The 26,596-nt window shown below is 40.7% G+C and overlaps 1 protein-coding gene across 9 annotated transcripts in view; it reads left to right on the forward strand.

Annotated features, from left to right (window-relative positions):
- Positions 1–26,160, forward strand: part of PROX1 (prospero homeobox 1) — a 67,865-nt gene extending 41,705 nt beyond the window's left edge. For 5 of the 9 annotated variants that reach the window (XM_056487347.1, XM_056487349.1, XM_056487348.1 and 2 more), the window contains one exon: positions 25,350–26,160. In XM_056487347.1, coding sequence (XP_056343322.1) covers positions 25,350–25,604 — 255 coding nt within the window. In that variant the 3' untranslated portion in view covers positions 25,605–26,160. Of the gene's footprint in view, positions 1–2,126; positions 7,937–25,349 lie in introns of those variants that run through there. The other 4 variants (XM_056487355.1, XM_056487356.1, XM_056487357.1 and 1 more) reach the window with 2 other exon arrangements.
- The last annotated feature ends 436 nt before the right edge of the window (positions 26,161–26,596 follow it).

Below are 26,596 nucleotides of genomic sequence, written 5' to 3' on the forward strand. Positions count from 1 at the left end.
TAGATAACTCCCAGTCTAAAAAGAAAGCCAGTGTGTCACTACAGTGAAGCTGTGTGTCAGTTCCAGGAAGGCCTGGGAGCTATGGGTTCAGGGGTTTCACACTGCCTACTCCATAGAAAGCAGCATCCTGTACCTGGAAAACTTTCAAATGCACAGGTAGAAATTGACTGGCAAAGGCCCAACTTAAAACCCAGGCTGTCACTTCATGCTTAAAGTTGTCATGGATGTACCCATGAGGTAGGAAGGAGAGGTAAGATTTTGTGCATTTTCAATTTGTGCTTCTCATGCAGGTACTATTATCATGAAGTCAGAAACTCTTTCCCCTTGGTTAATGCCTCGCAATACCAAGGGTGATGAACAGTTTGTGAGCATTGAATTGAATGAGCAGAAAAGCATGTAAACTTTTTATAGCAGTGCAAGAATGAGAAAAGCATGGCATTTTCTGTAGACGTGTTACCAAATGCCTGAACAGCTCAGTGGTTATGGCGAGTTTTAAGTAATTTCTTTGAGCTGGACTAAGTGAAACATAATAGTTAATTTCTCCTCTCTTAATTATTGCTGGAATAGACCATCTGTAAAGATGTGTCTTTCTGTGCACCCTGTTGAATGAAACATTTCCACAGATGCTTTTGCAACCAAAAAAACCCAAAAACATGTGAGGGCTGGATTTCACTCTCAGAGGTAGTCAGAGGACTTCTCTGGGCTTCTGGAAGCAGAGTTCATCAGCTGGTGTCAGGGGGAGCTGATCTCATGCTTCTTTGATGGCAGAACATGGCTATCAAACTGCTGGTGTTTCCCTAACAATGACAGGTGAGCGAGGCTCCAGAGCTCTGACATATCACATTGATCACACATTTCCGGACAAGATTTTTGAAAGTGGCTTCTAAAAGGACAAGAAGAAAAGGCTGAAGTAGAGAATAAGGGGCTGGCCTTGATCTGGCAGTGTGACATGAATTCAGTAAAACAGTGAGGGCTGCCCAAGTGTCTGTTTGCCACGGGAATGGTTCAAGTGGCTCCTAGTGCAGGTGGGAGAACTCCCCTTGCCGGAGGGAACAAAGAATAGCAGTGAGGGAATACTTGCTATTATAAGCATGCTGGCCACTGGCCGGCCATGTATTAGCAGTTCTGGAGCTGTGAAGCCATATTTCCGTGATAAAAATGGAAAATAATACCTTTATGGAGATTACCTCAACCTTGCAACTGCCCTGCAGTTCATTAGAGTGATTGCTTTTGAATCATTTAAAGCAAAGGGTGAGAAGGTGGTGCTGGTGCCTGAGACAACTTCTTAGAATGAATTACTAAAGTTTGGAGGTAACTGTGGTTTTTAACACTCACCCATTGTTCAGGGCCTTGTGAGAGTGGCACAGTCCTTCTAGCTGGGTGTTTGACTCAACTGTGAAGTGAAAGTGACATTTAGAAACCAAGAATGAGTTCAAAGCATCCCAGCTCCGAAGCCACTTGGAGCACAATGCACCCATTAAAGAGGTTAGGGTAGTATTTGTGTGCTCCTGAAAAAGAAGGAAAGACCATAGTATCTCCTGAGAAAGCTGTTTTATGGGGTTCTTGTACATAAGCAGCCACAGAATCAAGCCACTAGCTGAAGGCTTTTCTGCTTGATTGGTTTTAAACTACAAACATTCAGAGATACCCCATTTCTTTGACTGCTTTCAGCACTGGTTGTGACCAAAGTCAAGCACAAAGGTACAAAAGGCTTCCAGTGCATGCATAACTTTCATATTAGTTCTCACATGGAGAGGGGAACATGGCCATAAATGCACGGGTAAAATATCAAGCAGAGATTTCTTTCCTTAAAGACAATTGTGCTTGTTTCCCCTCCTGCTAATTATATCCTATAAATCCCCTACTCTCTCAACTCAGACAGTAACATTTTGTTACCTACATTCTGTCAGTAGACTTTACAAAGATCTCTAACACATGTTATAAAAGTTATTGCTATAGTACTATATTTAACAGCTTTGCATAAGAGAATAGAAGGCTGCCACATTTAGAAAATGCAGGTGCTATGTAAGCCCCTTTCTGAAAGAAAGAACTTAGCTCAGTTTCCTTTGAAGAACCAGAGACTTGAAATTGAAAACTGTATTAATGCCATTGTCTCCTTGTATCAGCAGGTTCCAGAGAGATTCCTGGAAGTGGCTCAGATCACGTTACGGGAGTTTTTCAATGCCATTATCGCAGGCAAAGATGTTGATCCTTCCTGGAAGAAGGCCATATACAAGGTCATCTGTAAGCTGGACAGTGAGGTCCCTGAGATTTTCAAATCCCCAAACTGCCTACAAGAGCTTCTTCATGAGTAGAGAGTTCAGCAGCTATTTATGAATGTATGAAAGTAGCAGTCCCATTCTGATGCCCAAGTCATGTGTGTCTCTATTTTAATTTCATATATATGTGTATCTCATACATATATATATGTATATGAAATTAGACTGATCCCTCCTGGATATAAGTTTTCGTTCAGTTCCAAGGGGATGGTTGTTTTACTTCAGCCTTTGGTTTACTTTTGCCCGAGACCCTTAACATTTGAAGAATCAACGGGGTTAATTTTCAGGGAGAAGAGTTTGGAAGCGTGTAAAAACCTGTCTTAGCAAGTTAGGGCATTATGTTTAAAAATGCTTTGTCAGATTTATTGCTTGCTGCAAAGTGGCATTTTGTCTTGGTGAGACTAATGTCATGGCACAATACTACAGACAATGAAGTTTATATTATGTTTATACTGCTAAAGGTCTGAACTCTGTGGAGTCACTTCATAAGCTTCGAGCTTTTTTATTTGTATTTATATGCTTTTTAGTCAATAACTAGATTTTGTTTCATACTTCAAAAAAATACATCTGTTTTAGGTACTCACTCCAAGAAGTGACGCCCAAAAAAGCAAACCCTATGCTTCATGTTTTCCTTACAGAAATGACAGATACCCTGCACCAGTAACCAACATGCCAGGTTCTTGTTACTCTAAATTGCAGCAAGGGATGTTTGCACAAATCAAATACTGTTCTTGCAGGGTTAGGCCAGTAATTCATGCACAATATTGTATCAACCACACTAATTTTGGAATATGGTCAGCTTACTAAAGCGGAAGCATTTCACTCTCCATAGAGTAAAAATGAAACCTTCAACATCGTATATTGCCATGTCTCAGTCTTACTTTAAGTGGTATTAGTCCCTACATTTTTTCTTTTCTTAGTCCATTCTGCCCCCCAAGATCCCCTTTCCAGCATACAAAGTTTCCTGTCCATATTGACATCTGTCCTGAAAAGCACTTTTTGAACCATCTTAGACATAGTAGAAGAGTCTTCACCTCACAGTGCTGAAGCAAAGGAAAGAAAAAAAAAAAAAAAAAGGCTTGTTTGTAGCTATAAAATATAATTAGTCTTTTCCTAATCAGAAGAATAAAAATTACATTTTCATAAAAATATAATCCAAGCATTATACAAAAATCACAGTGTCCTCCTGGCTATGCAGGGTTAAGATAGCCAAATTGGATTTTTAAAATTACAGTAAGTGCAGCTTTAAAAAAAAAAAAAAAAGAAAAAGAGAAATAAAAAAAATCTATTTGAGCAATGTGGCTGCACTTGTCTTCTGAGCTGGAGCTAGTGGTGACCAAAACCTGAGCTATGACTAGTGTACAGTCCCTGTGGATCTGGGTTTGCCTGAATGCTACACCACGATGTGACAGAAAGGAAGAAAGAAAGCTAGCTGCTAGTTCTCATGCTTTCTTCAGTGGCTCTCCTTTTCTCATGTTTTCAGAAAGAAATTGTCTCCAGAAGTTTGGGGGAAGGTTGAATATGCTATGGCACAGTGTATTTGTCATTTTCTTTGTCGTCTTTTGTACGGATGCAGTAAGAATTTATTGTTATCATCAATACTATTTACCCCTACATAATTCAATCTAAATCTAGAGGAAGCTCCTAATTAGCCATGAATTATATTTAGACCATTGAGGATATTGGTATCTTCTTTATTTTAAAATTACATTTTGACTTTGGAGAGTGAAAGTTTACCCATGTGACTGAAGAGCTGACCTGATCATTGCAATTTCACTTCATTTACAAATACTGCTGATAGACAGAAATGTATGAAAGCAATTATTGTTAGCAGAAAGCCTTAAAAACCTGCTGACTTCAAATTAAACAGCACAATCCTCCGACTCCCTGTCATTCTTTTCAAGCACTGGCAGTATCTGTGGAGTATAGGCAATGCAGACAATAGCATGGGATGAAGTGCCAACATTTTCACTATGCATTAAAAGCAAAACAAATCTTGATCTTAGACTCCCTGAGAGTACCTAATACTGTACTTATCCTTACAGTAGACAGGATTTTTTTTCTTTCTTTTATTTCCTTTCATTTTATTTCATTTTATTTTGTTTTCTTTATTTCATTTTTCCTTTTTATATTTTTTTTTTTTTCTGTGTGTGTGTATGATTTGGTAAACATTACACTTCATAAAGATGTAACTCCAATGAATTCTGAGTAAGAAAGGATGAAAATTGTGTTCATGCACTTTTTTTGATTTATGGGAAGAAGTGGCATAAAATGCTCAAGTTTTAATACAGTAAGTTCATCATTGGCATACCATCAGATGCAAAATATTACTTTGCATTGTTACCTTGGACATAAGAAAGCAAAGCCATACTTTAATCATACTATGTGGACATACTACTAGCTACCATCTCAACCTGTGATTTAACCGTTGCTTTATATTATTATTATTCTATTATTATTATATTATTATTATTAATGTTATTATTATTATTATTTGGCAGCAATGGGATTCACATAATCTAAATAAGTGAAATTGTGTACTCAACACTTGATGTTGTTGCATTTATTTATTTATTTATGGGTAGTATAATCTCGATAGTAAATGAGGCATAGGAATTAGGAATAGAAATTTCATCTTAAAAACAAAATAAAAACCTCCTTGGTCTGAAAAAGGAATAAATGATAATTTGATCATTTCAGTTATGTGATTTTTCTGCATTTTATAGCCATATTGCCTTTGTGCCTCCCAATTCACCTAAAATTACAAATACATGGCATAGCTTGTTCTAAATTCTAAGTAGAATCCAATCCGGTTTCTTTTAAATGATCTCAATATTATTTCACTAAAAATGGCTAAAAGGCAGGAGGCTACTTTTATTGTAATGAAATGTTTACATAGGAAAAGAATTTCAAAATCCATGTAGAAACCCCATCTTGCCATTCATTTACTGCTAATTCAGATTTATTTCTGCATATAAACTTGAGGTTATAGTCTGTGCCTAGACCTTAAATACACCAGCGGAAGGATAAAAAAAATCCTTCAAAATACCAGTTTTTCCCCCACAAGTACAATTGTTCTTGTGCCTTCTGTGGCTTACAATTTTCATCTTTTAAACTTTATTTTTCAATTACTACAGCTGCAATAAACACTGACTTTTTTTTTTTTTTTTTTTTCCCGGCTGTTTGACATAATGTTGATAGCTATGCATATTTTGTGTCTTTTTAAAAATTAAAAAAAAAAATAAATAAAAAAACAAAGCAGGAGAATACGTTTTTGAAGAAGAGAATTTTTAGAACAGTTTGATAACGCAAATTATTTTTTTCTCAATTGTTTGAGCAGCATTCGAGTTTTGAAAATTCTTGTAGAAGCCAATTTTTTGTAACTGTGGTGCAAATCTTGTGTTTTCTTAGCCTGATGAAAAGTAGTATAGAAGCAATATTTCATACGTGACATATGTGCATATACAGATACGTATGTGGTCACACACACAGGACAACATGTGTGGGCATATGTATGTATATTTACACAAAAACACACACACACACACACAAGAGGCGTATGAAGTGAAAAGCTTACCTTTTTCCTATCTAGATTAAGAACCTATTTTAGACATTTGTTATGTTTTGTGAAAAGAATGTTCTATTTGAAACTACAAAACATTTAATTCTTACTGTATCTCTGGTTGTTTAATGGGAACGTTTCACATTTAATGGTAAACACGTGGAAGATGTTAGAATGTAGTAATTATTTAAGGAAGTGTTCACCCATGTATTCCTGAGGTTTGCTTTGTGCCTCTGAGTATTATTTAATTAAAGTGTTTTAAGTTTGCAGAATCTTTGTTACTGTACCAGGTATGTGGGTGAACATTGAAAATCGAGGGGAACTTTTATAAAGCAATGTAAATATTCAACCTTACGGCTGTTCTTGCATAAAGACATAAGATTTTAATAACTACATTCTGAAAACATCTGTTGAATTTATAAGAAACACTACAGTAACTGTGTAGATAGTTGAAAGCATTCTTGAAAATCCAGCTCTCTACTTTTAAAAGTTAAGTCTCTTTCATCAGATGTCAAGGGAATGGGTAATACAGTTTCTGTAAAATTGCAGAATTTTTTTCTATGTATATGAAGTCAGTTAATAGAAAAATGTTTTTTTCCACAGGTTAATATTAATTAAGAAATAAAGGTGAAGATTTTGTGGCTTTAAAGATAGGATTTTCACCAGCAGCATTGAAAGATTATACATATATATATATACAGAAAGATATATATATATATATATTAAAAATGGAAAGTGGTTTACAAAACCCCCAAAATGAGCACTGTACATGAGAAGTGAAAGCAAAAACTATATTTGCCATGTGTATTATATAGCAATCATTGGTGTTAATAGTGCAAATGTTTCCTTCTGGTACCAACTCTGTGTTTGAAAATTCCGATACGCATTGTTTTCAAAAAGCTCCCCTTAAGGAATGTAACTGGTTTATATGAGTAAGCAGTTACTGTATTGCACTTAAATGTTCTGTTGAAGGAAATGCAATTTTGTTTTCTGTAGAACTGTTGGTTGTAAACCATCTATAAACTGAAGATAAAAATGCTCATATTTAGAGCTGGGATGAAAACTGGTAGTTAACCTTTGTATCTTCTTAGGAATATCCTTTTTAGTGTATGAAAGGTGGTGGCACTATGACTTTATTCAGTCTTTTCATCTGAGCCACAGTCACCTCTCTCCCAAAGCAGCCACCTTCCAAATGCACAAATACTGGGATATGTAGAAACAAATCTAGAAGAAACAGTGAGCTTACATTTTTCTCTAAAATCCATACCTTCTGCATTAATTGTACCACTCGAGTAAGATAGTAGACAAACACAATAACCATCTCATTATCATGTAACATGTAAGAGTCAGAAACTAAAAAAGGAGGGGAAAAAAAGCCTCTTTAGGTTGGTTTTAATGCTGCCCAGAAGAGTCAAAGGTTAAGGTTTAAACTAATATTGTCCCAGCCATTACTCATATGTATATAGTTACAAAAGTGACAAAACACTGCCTTTATATTATTTAGCAATATGTTGTAAATAGCATTATTAAGCTCTTTTTTTTGTAATAAAGACCCTTTAATTTGAAGATAGTACAATAACTGAACTGATAAAGTCAATTTTTGATTTTTTTTTTTATTTTATTTTTTAGCTAGAGGCAATTTCAACTGTGGATTTTTTTGTTGTCGTCTATTGTTCTGAAGACTTTGCATAATTTATTGGTTTAATTTATCCTAATTTATTTGATGAAGGTGTACAATTTTGTATTACCAAGGATGTACTGTAATATTAATTGATGACAAGATAAAACAATAAGACTCCCCTGTCCGTTTGGAAAAAAAAAAGGTGCAGTAGACAATTGATTGAAAAAAAAGTTACAATTCTAGCTTGGCAGCTACTAAATTTAAGATAAACACAGGAAAAATGTTGGGGGGGGTGGATTTTATTTTGTGTGTTTAAAGCTTTTGTATACTCTCCAGACTTTTACCTTTTTGCTTTGTACCACTTAAAGGATACAGTAGTTCAATTGCCTTGTGTGCCTTCCATCTTCTCTAAACTGAATGTATGTGCAGTATATATGCAAGCTTGTGCAAAATAAAATATAAATTACAAGCTCATTGCCATTGTTTACATTTATTTCCAAAAGTTTGTGTTGCCCCACGTCAAGAGGTGAACTCCTGAACTGCTCGGCTGTGGCCTGGCTGTGCCTAACACTGTGGTCCTCTGGAGGTTTTCTTTTCCCCTTAGTTCAAATTATTTATTAATGAAACCACCAGCCCTCTTGCAAAATGGATATAATGATTGATGGCCTGGGTGTCCTACCTCCAGCACAGCGCCGGTTAAGATAATGAATGTTATTTTGCAATAGTCTATCTGCCAAGGAACAACTCCCAGGAAGAGACCTGCTATGTCTGAGGCATAGACAGCCCTTTAAATTAAATGGAGCCAATGTGAGCTATTTTGTTTGTACTGTTTAATCATTTCCTGGTGTCCTGCAACAGGGAGTTCCCCAAGCTGGTGAATGCAGGGATAGTGCTTGTTGAGCTGTGGTGGTTCACATTTGGCTCATATTTGTCACCCTTACCAGTTCAGCCTTGTTAATGGTAGCGACCAGATACCATCCTCTGCTCTTTTTCTTACAACCCATCACTCATGGATCTCTTATGTTTCAAGTTGTTTGTTCATCAGCACTACGTATAAATACTCTGTTCCTACACAATTCTTCAAAATGTATTAGTTCACTGTTTTTCTTCTGCTCTTTTCTGTGTCTGCTGTTTCATACATACTTTAACATTTTGGGGTTGAGTGGACCTTAGGTTTACACAATTGTCTGGGTTTCAGATATGAAAGTTCTCTTTTTGGCTTAGAATTGGTGCAGATGGCAGTGAGACTGTAGCTTATTTAGATCACAAAATCCTGCAAGACTCTTCTGATTTTGAAGGAGAAATATATTAAAAATATATTTTGATCTGAGGTCATTTATTTTCAGTATCTTCCCTGATTCAGCCTCAGGGCACTAGAGCTGGAGCCTGAATCCAGCTTTAGGTTCATTGTAACAACCAAATAAATACTTCATATCTGCAACAGCAGCTAAAACTCCAGGTATTTTTATACAACTGGAGTTGCATTTGTTGGGCCACATCAACACCAGGTGTAAAGGAGACCTGTGGGAGGTCATGAAGCTACATCCACATTACTGATAGTCATTTAAATGTGTGATCTTCTCTGGTTTTACTGCAAAGAAATTGACTCTCCTTAGTTACATATATCCACTTTACCACACCAACATACTAAAAAATAATTTTTGTCTTAATTATAAAGACTTAACTAGATGAGGGAGAGGGAGATCATCCTCAGGTACCCAGCTAATGGACCAAAGGAGCTGCATGGGTAATTGTCAGCTTACTCTGTGCCTCTATCAGTTTTTCTCTCAAATATAGTGGTTCTATGAAATGCAGGACACTATTTGCCATTTTACCTTGCAGTGGAAAGCACACAGATCTCTAAATAAGAAATCCTAGTTGTTGGCATCTCAGAATACTGCAGGAGTTCAGAGCTAGACTGGAACTTGGCAAGTAGTCCCTGTCATTGCAGAGGGCCAAATCAACTTTCCCAGGCTTCAAGCACCCTGAAATGATCCAAGTTCTGCAGATCTGGCCATCTGTGCTTGGAAATCCTCAGTTCCCCTAATACCTGGAATTTTTACAATAAGAAAGATACTATGTTCTAGCTTTAAAATCACAAGGAAGACATGAATTATCCCTGAGCAAGGCAAATAATTGAATAATTGTATATCACTGAGACCATCACTAGCAACTGGGGTCTTTTACACATCACATTACTGAGCAGCTGATTGTGGAAGACTGCATTTTGTCATTTGAGAGCCTGAAAGGGTTAATTGCTCTCGTTTTCTTGGTCTGTACACTTATTTATGCCCAGTCTAGGTTGTGCCAACACAATTTCTATGGAGATGATCCCTTCTGATCCAGTCTTCCCTCTTTGTTAGCAGGGAGAGTGGCAGCATACGACTGACTGCATTTGGGAAATAATGGCAAATTCATCCCTCACTCTTTGCAGTGGCTTCCAGTGCTTCCCCAAACTCATCACAGTGACTTTTAAAATATGGCACTGTGTTTGTTTCAAGAACACAGTATGCAAAATTAAATCTTTGCTGAGTTCTGTTGTTGAATGGGGATGGAGGGCTCCCAGGGTGGAGGCAGAGCTGCTAGATAAAAAGAGCTGGGGGTAAGAGGGTTGTTCCCCTGCCTGGTCCAAGTGTTTGACCCTCTGGGCACATTGCAGGGCCTGCCTGTTCTCCCAGCTTTTCAGTGGGCAGGGGCATTTGGAGAAGCTGCCTATCAAAGCTTGATGGATTGGTGGGTGCAGAAAATCCATCAATTGCCACAATGGCCATTTTTGTGGTTGGTTTATTAGAACCACAACCATACCTGTACCTTAAAGAGATGAAAGAGGTATCTTTTATTTAAATAGTAAAATAATTTTAAACACCCAAAGAGATGCTTGTTGGCTTAGGTTAGCCTGACTCTTTCCAGAGCTACAGAGCAGAGTGAGGCACTGAGTCCCTTTGAGAGAAAGGACCCCCCCACCTCACTCTGCCCAGAGTCTGGGAGGCTGTGATTGCATTTTCCTGAATAAATCCTGGGCGAGTGAACAGTGGTGCTTTCCCATTTATTTGGGAATCAGTGTGAAAAAACAAACAAACAAACAAACAAACCAGCTATTTGCTTCACAACAAAACACATGAAAATGAACTGCTGTTCGTACCCAAATGCAGTTAATTGCATGCACGGTTTAATTTTATTCTTTAAAATTAGGCTTAAGGTTGAGTCTCTGTCTAGGCAAAGCAAAATAAAAACCGAGAAAGATGGCACAGATAGCTAAAGAAATACTACTTGCTCCAATGTAAATATGTTTGTGGTTTGCAAGAGACCTGCCAGTCAAGCAGCTGTGGGAGGTAACAGGGGAGAACGCATGAGAGGAAAAAGTCTTGTGGCAACAGTGGCCAGTTTCATTATGGCCACTGCCAGACTGTGAAACAACTCTGGGGGCTTGAAATCCTATTGCCTATTAAAACTGGGCATGACAGCTCTTTTTTATGCTTCACCAACCAGAGATGGAACAGTGTCCTAGGGGAAATAAGGAAAAATATTTATTACAAGTGTTTAACACCTTTTAGTACAAAACAACCCTAATATGCAGCACTCAAGGATAATTCATGCCAGCACATGTAAAACCAAGGGAAATCGTTTATCAGCTCAATAATTTGGTCAGAGCTTTTAAAGGAAGAGATGATGCTCCAGTCAAAACCGTAAGGCCAGATTTCTCTGAAGTGGAGGCACTCTAGATTTTTTTTATTATTATTTCTACAGTTTCTCAGCAATCCACGCAAGGCTCTGACAACACACCCGCCCCAGGGACTGCATGCCTGCCTGACTCGGGCTGAAGCCTGGCCATTCAGACTGGGGGTCACCTGCCCCTCCTGCATGGCACTAGCTGCCGGCATATTTAAGAAAGCCACAAGACAGTCAGGGTTGGATCTTGAACAACACACGAGGCAGAGGTTGAAACTGCTTCAAAGGCTTATCTGAAAACCAGAGCTTGTCTCACACTGCGAACAGAGTGGGAGCGTAAGGACGCGCGGGTCAAGGGGTGTCTTTCAAACCTTTCCCGACAAAAACGCGTGTTTGGAAGCGGTACAACATAAAGTGAGCTTTCTCACACCAACATATGGGTTGTGACTTCCCAGATTTGGGAGAAACCTACAACTCAGGCGGGGGGAGCTCCGCGGGGGAAAAATCAAGAGGCAGCGCTCAAACCCATTCCTGCTGCGTGCTCCCGTTCAACAGGGGGATGCGGGATGCTGGTATCATCTCCCCAGGACCTCCTGCCTGCCCAGGGCAGGGCTGGGAGCAGCCCCGCTCCCGAGCCCGGGCGGCGCTCATTAATTAACCCGGCTGCTCATTAACCCGGCCGCAGCCCGCACACGCACGGGGGTCCCACCGCACCATGCACTGCCCTGCCAGCTCCATCTCCAGGCTGAAACCTTCCCGCCTGGCATCCTCCTGCATCCCTGCGATGTGTTAGATAGAGCACTGAGCACCCGGCCACTCGCTTTCCCGGAGCCCGGGGAGCCGCGGAGGAGGCTGAGAAGCGCATCCATGGCCGGGATGAGCCCTGCCCTGAGCCAGGCTTCTCCTGCCATGCCAAGAGCTGCTCAAACGCTGTTCCTGCCCTTCCGGAAACTTCCAGCGCGTTCAGCAGCCCTTAGGCGGGGCTGGAGCTGGTGGCGGCACAGGCTGGCAGGGGAGGGAAGGGTCAGGGTGTGCTGTGGTGGGATAAGGGGAAATCAGCTCTGCCACAGTGACCCTGTGCCCTGCCGGGCAGATGGGCGCTGCTTGGGCCACAGAAGCTGCTCCCTGCTCCGGGCAGAGGGGCCCGAAGCCCTTTTGGCACCCAGGGAGTGCTGGAGGACAGCGGTGGCAGGAAGGGTCTGGACCCCCACCACAGCAGTGCCAGTGTCAGGCACCCCAGCCCTCCACGCTGCTCCCTCCCCGTGTTCCCAGACTTCAGTACCCTCCTTGGAGGAGGGGAGAGAACGGGGGTGGCAGTGCCTTTGACAAGGTGAACGTGGCAGCAGCCCCAAGCAAATAGGCTTGTATGTTATCCCCAGCAAAAGACAGCAGCCCAGTGATTCTGGATAGGGTGTTACACCACTTGCAAAATTCAGGATGTGTCCAAAACATGGTACTCTTTTTTTATACATAATATCAATAATACATAATAACTATTACTGTTATTATAACCTTAAGGAACTTTGTTATTCCATAAATATAAATAAAGTGTAGTTATCCTTAAGCTGATTTCAAATGACCTGAAAAGAGGATCAAAAAAAGTGCAAGAGAGATGTACAGCAGGGGAGAAAATGGCGAGTGGGGGAAGGGGGGTGAGGGTGTTGACTGTAAAAGAAAGAAAATTATCCCAATTCTAGCACTGCTGGAAAAACGTGAAAGTTATTGCCGCACAAAGAACCTCTTGAACTGCTCTGCCTTCCAAAATTTCTACTGCACTCTCTGCAGTTACTTGTGTATGGCAGAAGCAGCATCTTTGTATTATATGAACAGTCTGCTTCATAATCAAATACCATCTGTCGCTACATCTGAACTTGTTTTCAACATCTGTGCGTTCTGGTCTTAACAAAGCTTTAAAAACTAATTCAAAAACTTTCACAGATCACTGACTAAATATGTACATTTACCATCTTTCATATTGGTTTAAAATATTTCTTCTATAGCTGCATCCCCTTGGCTGGGAATAGTTAAGATGTATACACTGAGTTGCTTTATTAAGCTTATTTTCTAATGGCCTTGGGTAGCCAAGTGCAAAAGAGGGACACTTGCTCAGGCACCGAGAGGACCCATCATATTCTTTCTTGGTGCCAATACAGTCCCTTTCTGCCAATGAGAAACCTGAAAGTTGATCAGCTACCATACCCCAATTACTCAAAATGACACTACAGATAAAACTGCAACCAAGGGGAGAATCAACTGTATGGCTTATATGCTGCTAAAGTGTGTCTGAACAAATGGTGAAGTAAAATCATGAGAGCCCTCAGGAGGATAAGTACGTTGTTACTTTGCACATGCTTCAGAAATGTGAAGTACATCTTTACAGAACTTTTGGCCAACCCCCTGGCAGATGTTGACCAGTTTTGCTTATGTATACATCAGTTGCAGAACACTAAAACAGAGATTGGAAATTTTAATTTAGTCAAGGCAGTTGGGCTAAAATGATGGCTTTTGTTGAAACCATTAAATAGAGCTGCCTAATGAAGTACAGTACAGCACTGGCAAACCGAGCCCTGATGAGATGCAGCAGCTTCCAAACTGCAGCCCTGCAAAAGGGAAGAAGGAAGCTTGCAAGTCTTTAACTAGAGTGGAATGGCGACAGCCCTTGTAAAGCTGCGTTTGATTTTGTGTTTGAGGGCAGATGCACTTGTACATTATCACCCTGACATTTTAACCATTAGTTGGAAATGTGCCTTTGCAGTCCCTGCCATATATTTCTCAATCCTATTTGTTAGCAAGTGAGCTAATAGACAGTGTGATGGAGTGATCATAAATTCGCTTTCAGAGGGCATTTGGGTTCAGAGCCTAAAGATTGAATATGGCAAATTCTTAGGCATGGGGAAGAAGGTAGGGGCCAGGAGGGTCATTCTCACTGATGGGTTCAGTGATTGATTCCACTACAGAACTATATTTGCCCTTTACTTGGCTGTTTAACACAGAATAGCTATAATAGGTTCCCGATCCATTATTCCTCTTCTTCCTAGGGTCACTATGAAGTGAAAGAAAATATAACCTTGGCTGCGATAAAATAAACTTTAGCATTATCAGGTGTTTGGAAATTGGAAGGTGTCTGATTGCTTTGTATAGGATAGACACAAACACACACACACACAAAGGGTTATAATATAATCCTCCGTGCTGCCTCTGACAAATGGTTATTACTATTTAGTATTGGTTTTTTGCTCATGCAATAATATGGTGTCATGCAAGTCCACACAGCCTTGAATTCTTCTTATTATACACAGCCTTCCAAAAATCACGTGCAGAATGTTGCTCTTTTAATGGTGATTAACAGCATTTTTTTAAAGATAGGTGTCTAACAACAAAATATGCTTTGAGAGAGAAAAAAATTATCTGAAAGGCAAGATGAAAATGAGTGTTTTAGCACAAGGCAGCCCCAAAATATTTTCAATAATTAGAAGAGACTTATGTTCCATTTCACTGTTTTATGTGTTATATAGTATAAAGCAAGTGCCACTGTAGTTGTTTGTCAGCATTTCCCTTGTAAATCCTGGTTTTCCAGAGGGTTGCTCTAACTTGCCAATTTCAAATCACACTGGGCTAACACTCACTATCCACATTGTCAGCCCAGATGCAAATTTCTGTTGTTGTTATTACCAAAAATGAAATCAAGTGAAGCTGCTGGTTTTTAGTTCATGGCAAAAGATGATGGTTGGGAGGTGGGGGATGGTGTTGGCTTGTGTGCTTTTTTCCTTTTCCCCTGTTGCTCCTGGTTGGGATTTTGTTGCTGCAATGGTCTGATTCAAATGGGTTTGTTTTGAAAGGGATGTGAAAGGATATTTTTTTGTACACCCCCAAAAAATAAGTGACACATAGAGGGCTCAGGGAGAGTGTTCTTATCTGGTACAACTCACTCCCAGCCAGACAGTTGGCATCCAAGGATGCACCTGCTGACCCCATTCCAGGCTTGGGTTCTGCATCATAAAGGCCTGAACATGCTAATAAATGTCCATTAAGCAGCTGAATCCTGCAAGAAAACACAAAATTAATTGACTCAGCTGGAGCAACTCCTATGGAGCACAGGAACAAACCCATGTTTCCTCCTCCCAGCCTTTGGGGACAACTTCTGGGCTCCCTACAGGACCTTATAAATAGAACCACGAAGAAGGAGACAATCCTTCTTGAACATCCCCAAAGCCCACATGATCCCACAATGGACACAGGACTTTGGGGCTGCAGTCCCAAATGTTCTGTGCTTGGCAATGGAGCAAAGGGGCACCTCCTCCACTTTTAAGTAATTAAAATTATTTTTCCAACTTGAAAGAAGAATTCTGAAGCATTGCTGTTCTCTTATTGATTGAGTCTTTTATTATTTGTCTCCTGATCAGTTTTTTTATACTGGAGAAGGCTGTACTGAGATGTTCTTGGCTGCTTTTCTCTGTGGGTGTGCAGGGCTACACCTGTGAGGCATAAACATGTGAATCCAGACTAAAATCAGATTTGCAGGGGTCTATTATAAGTGGAGAAACAGGCCTAAGGTTGAAGGTTTGCATTGAGGAGGAGTGCACCTGTAGGTGTTTGCAAATCTAGGTGTTTTCTGCAAGCAAAGAAATGGGGAGTCCCTGACTGAGCAGTTGTTACCAGCTCTAGGGAGGCTAAAAACTGATAATACCACACTCCAGCTGCCTGGAGAAAGACAAATTAGGGAATAGGTTCATCTCACTTGGAAGATGCCCACAAATCCTGTAGCACTTTTAGATCAGCTGATGTGGCTGCAGGGCTGGCAGCTGGGGAGTTTGTCTTGCTGGGCAGGATGGGGTGGGGCTGGTGATATTTTTGGTGCTCTGGACTGAGAGACCAAGGTCAGCAAAAGAGCTGATGACATTAGTAGTGTTACATCAGCTTACATCAGGTGAGGTTTCAGTCTGTGCTCAATAAGAGCAGGTTATCTTTATAAGCCATTGCTCAGGTACCTCCTCCAAGATCTGCCCTGATCAGAGCTACCCCATGCACCACTTCTGCACAGAAAACAAAAACAAAGGGCAATTCCCTGCCTATTTAGTGCTAAGTCAGAATGCCACTTTAATTCTACATCCAAGCCCCAAATTGCCACATATTGATGCATTCCACCACAAAATTCAAGCTTCAAGATCAGAGGACCCCAGCTAAATGTCAAGATATTTCCACACGAAAGAAAAACTGGATTTGCCCTCTATGTAAGGCACACAGCAGATAAAACCAATAATACCTTATCTCCTCCCATGACTTCCTGGCCAGGAGCAGCAGCAATATATATTAAGATATCAATTGACTGTTTATAGGATTAAGTAAGGAATAGCTGAAATCAGTCCTTGCTTTTATTTGAGTTTAATTCATCCAGTCAGAGATCTGTGTGGTAACCACCTACAATAAAGTAATAATAGCAATAACAATAGGGCTTTGCACTTTTACAGCATCTTCCACTGAAAGTTATCTTTGTGGTTCATAAACATTATTCTTGCATCCATTCCTTCAATTCCTCCACTTTCTCCTCATCTTTATCTGTAGAATATGCAGTAATATGATAGCATGGATGGCTTACAAATAAACTAAGGCAAGCTGTTACTTCAGTGAAATAGAGAAAGAGCAAGGTAAAGTTATGTGAAAAATAGGAGGGAAATTCAGTAGGCTAGAGATGGGATATATTCATTTTTCCAACATATTATGTGCTCAGTTAAGGATAAAAGAAAATCCATGCATTCTGCTAGGTTCACTGATATTCTTGCACTAAAGGAACATAAATCTACCTGCACCACTCAGCATGTCAGGTTTCTGAGACATAAAATGAAGAGGAAGAAAAATATCAATGAAGAAAGTTTGGAAAGACATGAGTTTTATTTCTTTAGAACAGATAATATTTTCTAAAATCTCAGTCTTATGAACACATATTTCACATGTAAGTCACAGCATTGAAAAGTGGCAGGAGATGTAGGCATGGGGTTGCAATTTGAAAATCCCCAGAAAAGCAGGGCTGCCTTATTTAGGATTATAGGGCAATTAGCTCACTAAGAACTGTTATGAGACAAATAAGAAATACTAACAAATACTGACACAGGTATTGTATTCAGTGTCTTGAACTGACTTCAGAACAAGGAAAGAAGATGCTATTTTCTCCAGGAAATTCATCCCTGGAATCTCTAGCCTGTTTCCAGTGAAAAACTTCCTGGAGTGAAATTCTCTCCAAGTGGATAGCAGCACAAAGCCCATACAGCACTAAGCTTGTGGTAATGGCATCTTCTATTTCAGAGCTTTAATGCAAAGTGAAAGGTAAACAACATGTAAAAGATGAGGACAACACCTGAGAATGCATAAAATTATGCAAGCAGGCAGATTTGGGAGAAAAATGCACAGTAAAGATGAGTTTTGTAAATGGAAAGGGCTTCTAAGCAGGAAAATCCCGATATTCCACCAGCATCAGAGGCCTTTCCCCTCTTGCACTGGGTTAGGTTTGAAGATTCTCTCCACAAAGAAATTGTTCCCTCTATGACTAAGTGGCCATTTCCTTTGCTGGGCAAATCCAGGTTTTAATGGAGCACAGTGAAATACTGGGAGAGGCATGGATAGCAGAGGGAAAGGGAAGAGGCAGTGCACACCAATGGAGGACCAGGAGAATAAGAGAACTGTGGTCTGTGCCTCAACTTCCCTATCCATAAAAGAGCAGCAGCAGGAAATATCTTCCTGAGCCAAGTGGATTGAGAGGAAACTTCTTCCAGCTATTACCCCTCAGTAATTTCATTCTGCCCTCCCCCTTTTCTCAGTCTGACAGTGACTGTAGCACTAGCCCAGTAATTGGATATTTTCGTGCCTCAAATTCACTGGTATTTAATTTTTGTATCAGCCTCAGAACCTATCACATATTTGTTTTGATTTATTCAATATTGATCCTTTCTCTGACTTTCGAGCAGCTATCACCTTCCCCACTCGTTCCCAGGGAATCTGCCAAGCCAGCAGTTTGTGATTTTGTCATAATACATGTGTTTCATTTGCTGAGTGGCTGTCACAAGCATCTCACAAATGTTACATCCCCTCTTTCTATTCACACGTTCTGTATATTCAGTGTTCCCAGAGATGGGTTTTTCTTGTGTGGAGAAGCAAGGCTTTTTGTATCAGTTTGCAGGATACAAATCTAAACCTGTTTTAGCAGAGAAAGAGGAGCTTTATTTTTGCTGGATTTGAATAAATGCTCTTATCTGGCTTTCCACAATACACTATGCACACGAGAGCAGAAAAAAGACAGCTGACTGAGGCCAACCCAGGGCCACATTTTCTGAAGTGTGGAGGTGGCTTCAGCAGGTTTCACTTTGTTAGCAGTCACTTGCATTTTGCTTGCTCATGGTACAGGAGCACGTCCTCATTTCAGAAAATCAGTGTAAAATATTCTAAACTGCTTTCCCCAAATCTTTTCTTCATTAGTTCTGTATCTCACTGCTCCTACAGCGTGGCTATGAGAAGATAGCCAAATATCACTGGTCTAAACATTTTACTTTTAGGAGTTACCTTACTCCAAGTAACATAAAGCAAAGCCCACACCAAGATATGTCAAGAGCACAACCAGACCAAGGGAAGTTTTCATCCCCTTCTATTTAGACCCATCTGGAGTATCACCTCTCTCAACTCTGGAAATCAAAGAGGATATTGAGAAACTGGAAAGGTCCCAGTAGAAGGAGACCAGGACCATCAGCACATGAGTGTTGAAGAAAGGTTGAAGCAATTGGTCATATCTGAGAGGGTGAAGAGGAGGCTGGGAAGGGAGGTCAATATTTGAGAGGTAGTCACAAAGTCAGTGTTGGAAGGGTAGTAACAAGGACAACTGAGCTGCTCTTCTTTGGAGTGACAGACAGTAAAACAAGGTGCAACAAAGATTTTTTGCTGTTTACATATATTTTTATATATTTGTAGCTTTGTAGATTTTTAACATATAGATGCATAGTTTCTAGTATTTTCTTACACTTTAGAATAGTAGATTACCCTTCCTAACACATTATGTCACATTCTTGAAATTCTATTTAGTCTTACTTCCAAGAGAAGAATTTCTAACAAGGACATCTTGTTTTACACCAGCACTTGGGAGACATAACAAAATAAAGGGTGAAGAACCCCTTGGAGTCTCTCCAGTAAGGTAGGTCCCAGGGTGGGTTCCCAGGACAACTGGTCTCCTATTAGATGTACTTGCTAGATATACTAATGAATTAAACTTATAAAATGGTGATAATCTGATGCCACAAGTGCTCATAGCTATATTTTGTGCACATGAAAGATTCATTAAAGAGCTGCTCTTTATGTCAACCTCTTTAATGTGGTTTGGAAAGTTTTTATTTCGATTCCAGACAACCTAACCACGATCTGTGGCTCAGAAGACTCAGAATAGACAATAAGGAACACTTACTCACTAGAGGAGTAAGTTCCTAGTGCAGGAACAAGCTACCCAAGAGCTGGTATCTCAGTCCATGGAGGCTTTCAAGATTTATCAAGAAAAAAAGCCCCAAAAAACAGATGTGACATTATCTGGCCAGTTAGTAATAGCTGTACATTGAGCCAGAGGCTGAACAAGACCTCCAGCAGGTCCTTCACATTTCATACTTCTATGGTCAAAATGTGTTCAGAAAGTTCAAAGGAACTTCTCAAGGAGCTCTCTGAGAGCATACACATATACACACTAACAGAGGGAAAAATCAAACAGGGCTTCCAACACAAGCAGCTTCCCAAGATATTCTGCCATCAGAGTTAAGCTCCTGTGATCTCCATAGGAATTTGAGACATGAAGAAGGGTAGAATATAGAAGTCTGAGAAAAATAGTCCCTATGTAGTTTACACCCAAGTTTTTCTTCTTATCTCTCTATAAAATTCTTGTACTTGGGAAACCCCCAGCTTTCTGCAGAACCAACTGCCAGCTTCCCCCTAGCTCTTCCCTAAACAATTTTTTTTTTTTTTTAACTGTTTTCCCTTCTTGTGAGCTTGCATTCTTTCTAATTCCACATCCTGACATTATTTGGGTTTTGTCTCTATTCTCTCAGGAGCATGCCATCTTGTGTAAACCCGAGATCTGGCTCCTTATCTCCAGTAATTTCCACTCTCAGCAGCCCCGAAATAACTGGTTAATTGGAGGCATATGCTTGGGGGCTGTGTCTATTTCCACAGTTTATGCTGTGTCACTCAGGGGAAGCAATGGTGGAAAAATCTATCCTCTTCTGTGGAGAAACACCTTTTGTTTGCCCAGGCAGCTTACAAAGTAAAAGATGGTTTTGCAGAGGGAAATAGAGAGATGGGGCAGACTTTTTGCATGGATTCTTTTCAGAGAGCATTTTGCAGCATTACCATTTCTGCTATCGCGTCCAGTGTCACCAGGGAACGGTTCAGCATAAACACCTCCTGAGGAACTGTTCCAGAGCCTAATGCCAACCTGAGACAGCTGCTGATGCTGAACAACATCATCAAGGGCCCACTGTCCCTTCCTGCCACTCCTCCTCCTTCACTACCAGTGAAAGAACTATGAAAAGACCAAGAGCTGGTGTACAGCCAACAAGAACTAAAGATCTTGCAGCTGGTTGTACCACCTGTGCCTTGTGAAATTCCAGCCAAAACAACGTCCCCTCCCTCCCCTCAGATAACCCCTTTATTAGAGGGAAGGGCATCCCATTTGATCACTTTATCCAGCAGCAGGTATGGCAGGCAGTGGCTCCTGCTGTGGCCAGAGGCTGAGGGCCACTGCTTGCCCGTCCTTGCTGGGTGTGCTGGCCCTGGGGGTGAGCTGTGCAAAATGGGCTGGGAGGCACACGCAGCGTGCAAGCCACGTTGTGCCAGATATATCTAGCTGCTCAATGGCACCCTGCTGAGCCAGTGCCAGGGCACAGCACGTGGTGCTGGCTTTATTTGGGCTGGCTGGAGGGAGATGTGCAGAGCCCACCCGGGAAAGCGCTGATACGGGCGGCTCCGACACAAAAGGAAGAATCCTTCACTTAGGGCCACAGAGCAAACCCAGTGTTCTGGATTCCCCCATCAGCATCAAAGGGCATTGTACCTGTGTGGCCACAGCACATTGTCTCGGTGCACGTTCTGCCACGCAGCTCTGAGGGGAGAATTTTGCCTGAAGAATGCTGGAAATGAGTCTACAAACATTAGTTGATAACATCATTCAAGCACCAAAATATTAGACCTATTTGGTTTTGTCTTTTACTAGCAACTAATATTTTGATTAATAATGCTTATTTTAACTGAATTAGAAATGGCAGAGGAACAGTTAAGATGGAAATTAAGCACCTTCAGTCCATCTCAGCCATGTATCTATTGCAATTTGTGTGTTTTCACATGTGACATGAGCTTACACTCTTGTCCTGCTTGTGCCCATGTCCTTGTTTAGATTCAATACTGGTGAATGCTAGAGAGAAAAGGACCCTAAATAAGCATGTCTGGATACAACCAGAGTTGCTGTGATTACGGTGCATGCCCTGGTGATTAATGAGAGAGGTGAGACCTTACTTTCTCTGAGTGCTTGGTCTAAAGGGAGGCTCCTGATGCCAGCAGTAGCCCTGCCTCCAAACACCAGATTTAACTCTATTCAGTGAAGGGCAGCAGCATTCATATATAGTGACTCATTTGAAAATATCAGCATTTCAGCTTTTTTATCCAATTAAAAACATCTGGCACTAGGGTGATCCAGCTGGCAGCCCATGGCTCCATACCTAAGTTGTGGAATGGCTGCACCCTTGGTTGCCTCAGCAGAGACCCAGAGCAGCTGCTAGGGCAGTGCTGAAGGCTGAGCACCTCTGCTGCATCCCTGCATCCCTGCTCAGCTGAGGGCTTCTAGACAACCCCTGGAGGCAGGACTGCTGCCCTGGGCACAGCTGGAGGCTCAGAGGGTGGGCATCTCTTCCTCTTGACCTACAGCAGGGAAACATGGGCTAGGGGCAACCCCCTAGAAGTTTGGGGCTTGTCCTGTACAGAGTAGCTGGAAATCTATTGTCTATTTGATGCCAATCTCCTACTGGGGGTCACCCAACATTGTACTGGAAGCACTGGGAATATTTTAGAACAGTCTTTCAAGGCAGAAACTGCTTAGCAGGAGGATTTCATTTTGCACACTCAGTTCTCCCTTTCTGCCACAGAATTTTCACTCTTCCCTATTGACTCCTGAGGGTGGAACTGGGAGGAAATACACCATGACCTTCATCAAAATAAGAAGTACCATTAAGACAAGTCCTATTCTTTCTCTGCTTTCCTCACAGAGTTAAGCAAGGCACAGGAATCATCAAATTAAATGGCTGGGTCAGCTTAATGTAATAAATCTATTAGTTCATATCATCATATATTTGATTTATACTACCCCAGACAATTACTAGCATGTCATTTCTTTGTTTAGGGATTTTTAATTTGAAAGTGTTCTAATCCTTAGTGTCAGCTGTTCCTGGTGGGTGATGACATATCTACTGTGAGTGAAATATTCTGATGACATATAGAGTGTAGGAATCAAATGTCATAAGCATAAATATTTAAGCAATAAGACATGACAGGTAGAGCATTTCTTGGCCATTATCACACACCTCGGGTGGTGTTATGAAGAGGCATTTGTCCAAAGGCCAACTGACTTTAACACACTAAAAGTAGCATGATTGCCTGGAAATGTGCTACTTGAAGTGCCTTATTGACATTTTTCCCTTCTCTTGATGATTTCTTCATTTTCCAATGGGAGCCCCAAGGAATTACCACTTCCTTCCTTCAGGACATGGAAAGATTACACCTTTGAAAGATCTGAGCACCTGAAGCTACATGGAAAGGGAGCCTGAAAGAAGATGGACCTAAACCTTAATAGATGACATTCACTGCCCACATTCACAGTCTGAAACAGTAGGTCTGCCACTTCCTACCATAATAAGTGCTTTCTGAGCCAGGAAGACACAGTCAGCATGGCAATGAGGAGCTGAGTAATTTCTTAAGAAACATCCAAGCCACAGACAGCTCTTGAGGAGAAAAGACCACATCATCTTTACTTAGAAGATGCTTTCTGCAGTTCCTTGCTCTGGTTTAATAGCATTACCCTTTGTATGAGTGATACAAGGCTGTGCTGTGGAAAGCAGAGGGGTTAGTCTTGACTGAAAGTGTATCAAACACGTATTAATCCTCAAAGTTATAGCTTCAGTTCAGTCATCCAATACTGCCAAAAGCCACACTGAGATAAGCCAGCCTAAACCACTACAAGCAACTAGACCATTCACACCTCTGGATCTCAAGTCTCAGGACTTGTTTCATTTCTGTCTGAGCTGGATTATGTTAAATAGAACACTATACACAAAAACAAATGTTGTGGACCTTCAGTGCCTCTAGTAATTTTTACCTATTTGCTTGCTGTGAAGGAAAGGAAACATACAGAGGAATTTGCCAATTTGGCCAGATCTGCACCATCCATGGTGATTTCTGCTGTGATCACAATACCTTGCCTTTTTGCATAAATACTTGGCTGGGCATAATACAAATAGGTGGGAGAATATAAATACACATCTAGTGCACCTCACTGAGGAAAACAATGGGCCACATTCATGGTATGAAATTAAGAGTTGCAATGCAAATTTTAGGCATAACTGAATCCCTCAGCAACACAGTTCCTTGGCAATGTGCAAGCAGAGTCTGGGTTTAATATTACAGATATCTAAGTCATGCTTAACTTTTGCTTTTAGATCAGAAGGAAAATGCCACATCTTTTTCTTTTACCTCCACCATCCACAGAACTCGCTGAAATGATAAAGAGTAATAGCAGTAGCCACTCCAGATGAGACACTGAAGTTTCTATGGATGACTTTTTGCTTAGTGCTAAGGTGAATCCCATTTTTGTGAAGAAGGAACCATTCTCTCTGATCTGGATGCAAATCTCCCACTCTTCCTTCCTCGGCTGTAGTTCCACAGGTTCAGCACCAAGGTTCAGGTTTGTTCCTCAGCCTACAAAACCCAGGAGCAGCACTTAACACTCAAATCACAGGAAGGCCAACAGGACCATCTCAGGCAATAAAGTAACAGGAAAATTCAGAGATGGAAAAGACACCAGCAAAGTTTTCTTTGTGATCATTGTTTAACACTGTAAGTAATGAAATATTAATGAAAGTATGCTACTTTCATTTTGTGAGCAATTTAATTCAATTAAAAATAAATGGATCTCCGTGGCTCAGTGGATATACTGATATTCAGCACTGCCCTTAACTTAGTTTCAGCAGCATTTAAACCCAGCACAGCACAAAGTACAGCGAGTGAAACATAGCCCCCAGCTAACATCATTAACTCTTGCAGTCCCAGTGGCACGATTCTGTCACCCTGCTGAACCAACAGGGCCTCTCCCAGGGAGCATTGGCTGTGCAGTTTAACTTGCAGGAGCAGTCATTTACACCCAGTGTGTTAGCAAAGATATCTTGCACTGGGGCACTGTTTTCTTGAAAGGAAGCAATTTCAGAAAGACTTAGCAGGCCTGCATGGGCCTGGATCTGCTTGCATGCCGTGATCTGGTTAAGAAATATATCTGGGAACTTGATGTCACATAATGTAGAGCTATTCTTTTATTGCACTGCAAGAGCTGTTTTAGATTCCCTCTGAGCCCATATGCCATGTCTTTCTGATAATAAGAGTGTTATCAATGCTTTAATATTGAACTCAAATCTCTGCGTGAGAGAGCATCTAAGAGCTATTACTCAGTGCTGAAAGCAAAACCCAACTGTTCTGAATGGGGAGGAAAATGCCAATCTGTTGACAAAAAGTTAAACAGAGGTGAAATCTAAACTCTGGCCAACATTTTACAGCCTTAGCGCATTGTTAACTTTTCAACTTATCTGTCAGGAATAGGAAACTAATGTTTAAAAACAATGTATTGCTTTTACGAGCAAGGTCAGCATTTGTTAGATTTCAGGGTTATGCTGAGCACAGGCAGCCAGGGATACACAGAAAGAATTGCTTCAGCACCCATGGCCTGAGGTTTTCCAAAAGTTAAAATGTACAAATCCATTTAATTCCCCTTTTTTTCCACGCAACTAACAGGAGCTCTGCTCTGACATTTTCTGTTTTCACCTGTGGTAGTACAAGCTGGAGCTTAACATTAAGGGGCTGTGGAGCAAACCCCAGGTCAGAGAAATGGCTGCTGCATTTTGCTTTTGGGGGAGCTCGGGTTCAGGGTCACTCTGCTCTCTTCCAGGGCGAGGTCCAGATCTGTGCGTCTGCCCCTTGGACAATGCCAGGCTTTGTTCGAGCAGCAAAGCATCCTTGCTCAGCCATGCAGTTCCCAAGGAGCTGTGTAGGTAAGATAATACAGGGGAAGTGGAACAGAGAGTCATTCTCTGGGAGAGAGACAGAGATCTTGTTCAGAAAACGTGGCTCAAGGGTGTTTTCCCCATATGCTTTTATATTAAATAATCCCACCCCGTACACTCAGGAAGGATTTGATCCATGAAGCAACTGCATGGACTAGCAGATCATGGTGTCATTAGACAAAATCTGTGTGCAATGTCCACTGCACAGTAAACAGGCCAACAAGAGAGAAAAAAAATTAGTTTAATGCAAAACAAAGAGCTTTTAAAACATGTGCAGTGTGTGCTGCCACATTCATGGATTTGCTTTCCTGACAGGTACATCCCCTTTCTTTCCTTAGCAGTAAGCAGGTGGGCAAGACTTACCCTTTTCTGCAAGCAGTAAAAAACACCATGAATGCCAGTTTGGGTGAATATGGTTGGAAATCCCAGTAACAGAGGGGAATTTTTTATCATTCATATTGAAAGGAAATTTATTTCCCATAGAATTAAGAATATTTGTGGGTTCCATGCAAATAGGCAAAATTGCTTCTGTGAAAAAAAAAATCACAACACAGTATGATTTAGCTGATCAATCCCATAAAAGATCTGAGAAATTGCAAATACTCAAAAATTACCAGCTTTTGAAGAAGCTGTAGATCCAACTACAAAACATAATACTTAAATACAGGTATAAAAATCACACAAAAAGGCACAACAGGTCTCATAAACAATCTGGGATGAATTATTTGACCCATTCTAGTTAAAGTATATTTTGTACCTTCTGCCCCATGTGCTTGGAGACTTCCCAGCTTGTTTTAATCTCTCTAAGCAAATGAGAGCCCTCAAGGCTCATTAGGGCTATTTACACAGTTCTCAACTGGAAAAAAAAAATAGAACTAAAAAAATGAATAAATAAACAACCTGATGTGGGGTATGAATGGGAAATTATGTTTAAAATCAATTTCCAGGTCTGCTACCAACATGGACTTCCCTGGGTCTACTTCAGAAAAATAGCCATGGGGGAAAAAGAAAGAAATGGTGGAAAGGAAAATAAAAAGAAAAATAAATGGGAGAAACTATAAGAGTAAAGGCTAGTATTCATGATAAATCAGAGATGGACTCTGTAAAAAAGACCCATAAATACAACTCAGAG

Source organism: Oenanthe melanoleuca, chromosome 3 (assembly GCF_029582105.1).
Source record: "Oenanthe melanoleuca isolate GR-GAL-2019-014 chromosome 3, OMel1.0, whole genome shotgun sequence".
Taxonomy (NCBI): Eukaryota; Metazoa; Chordata; class Aves; order Passeriformes; family Muscicapidae; genus Oenanthe; species Oenanthe melanoleuca.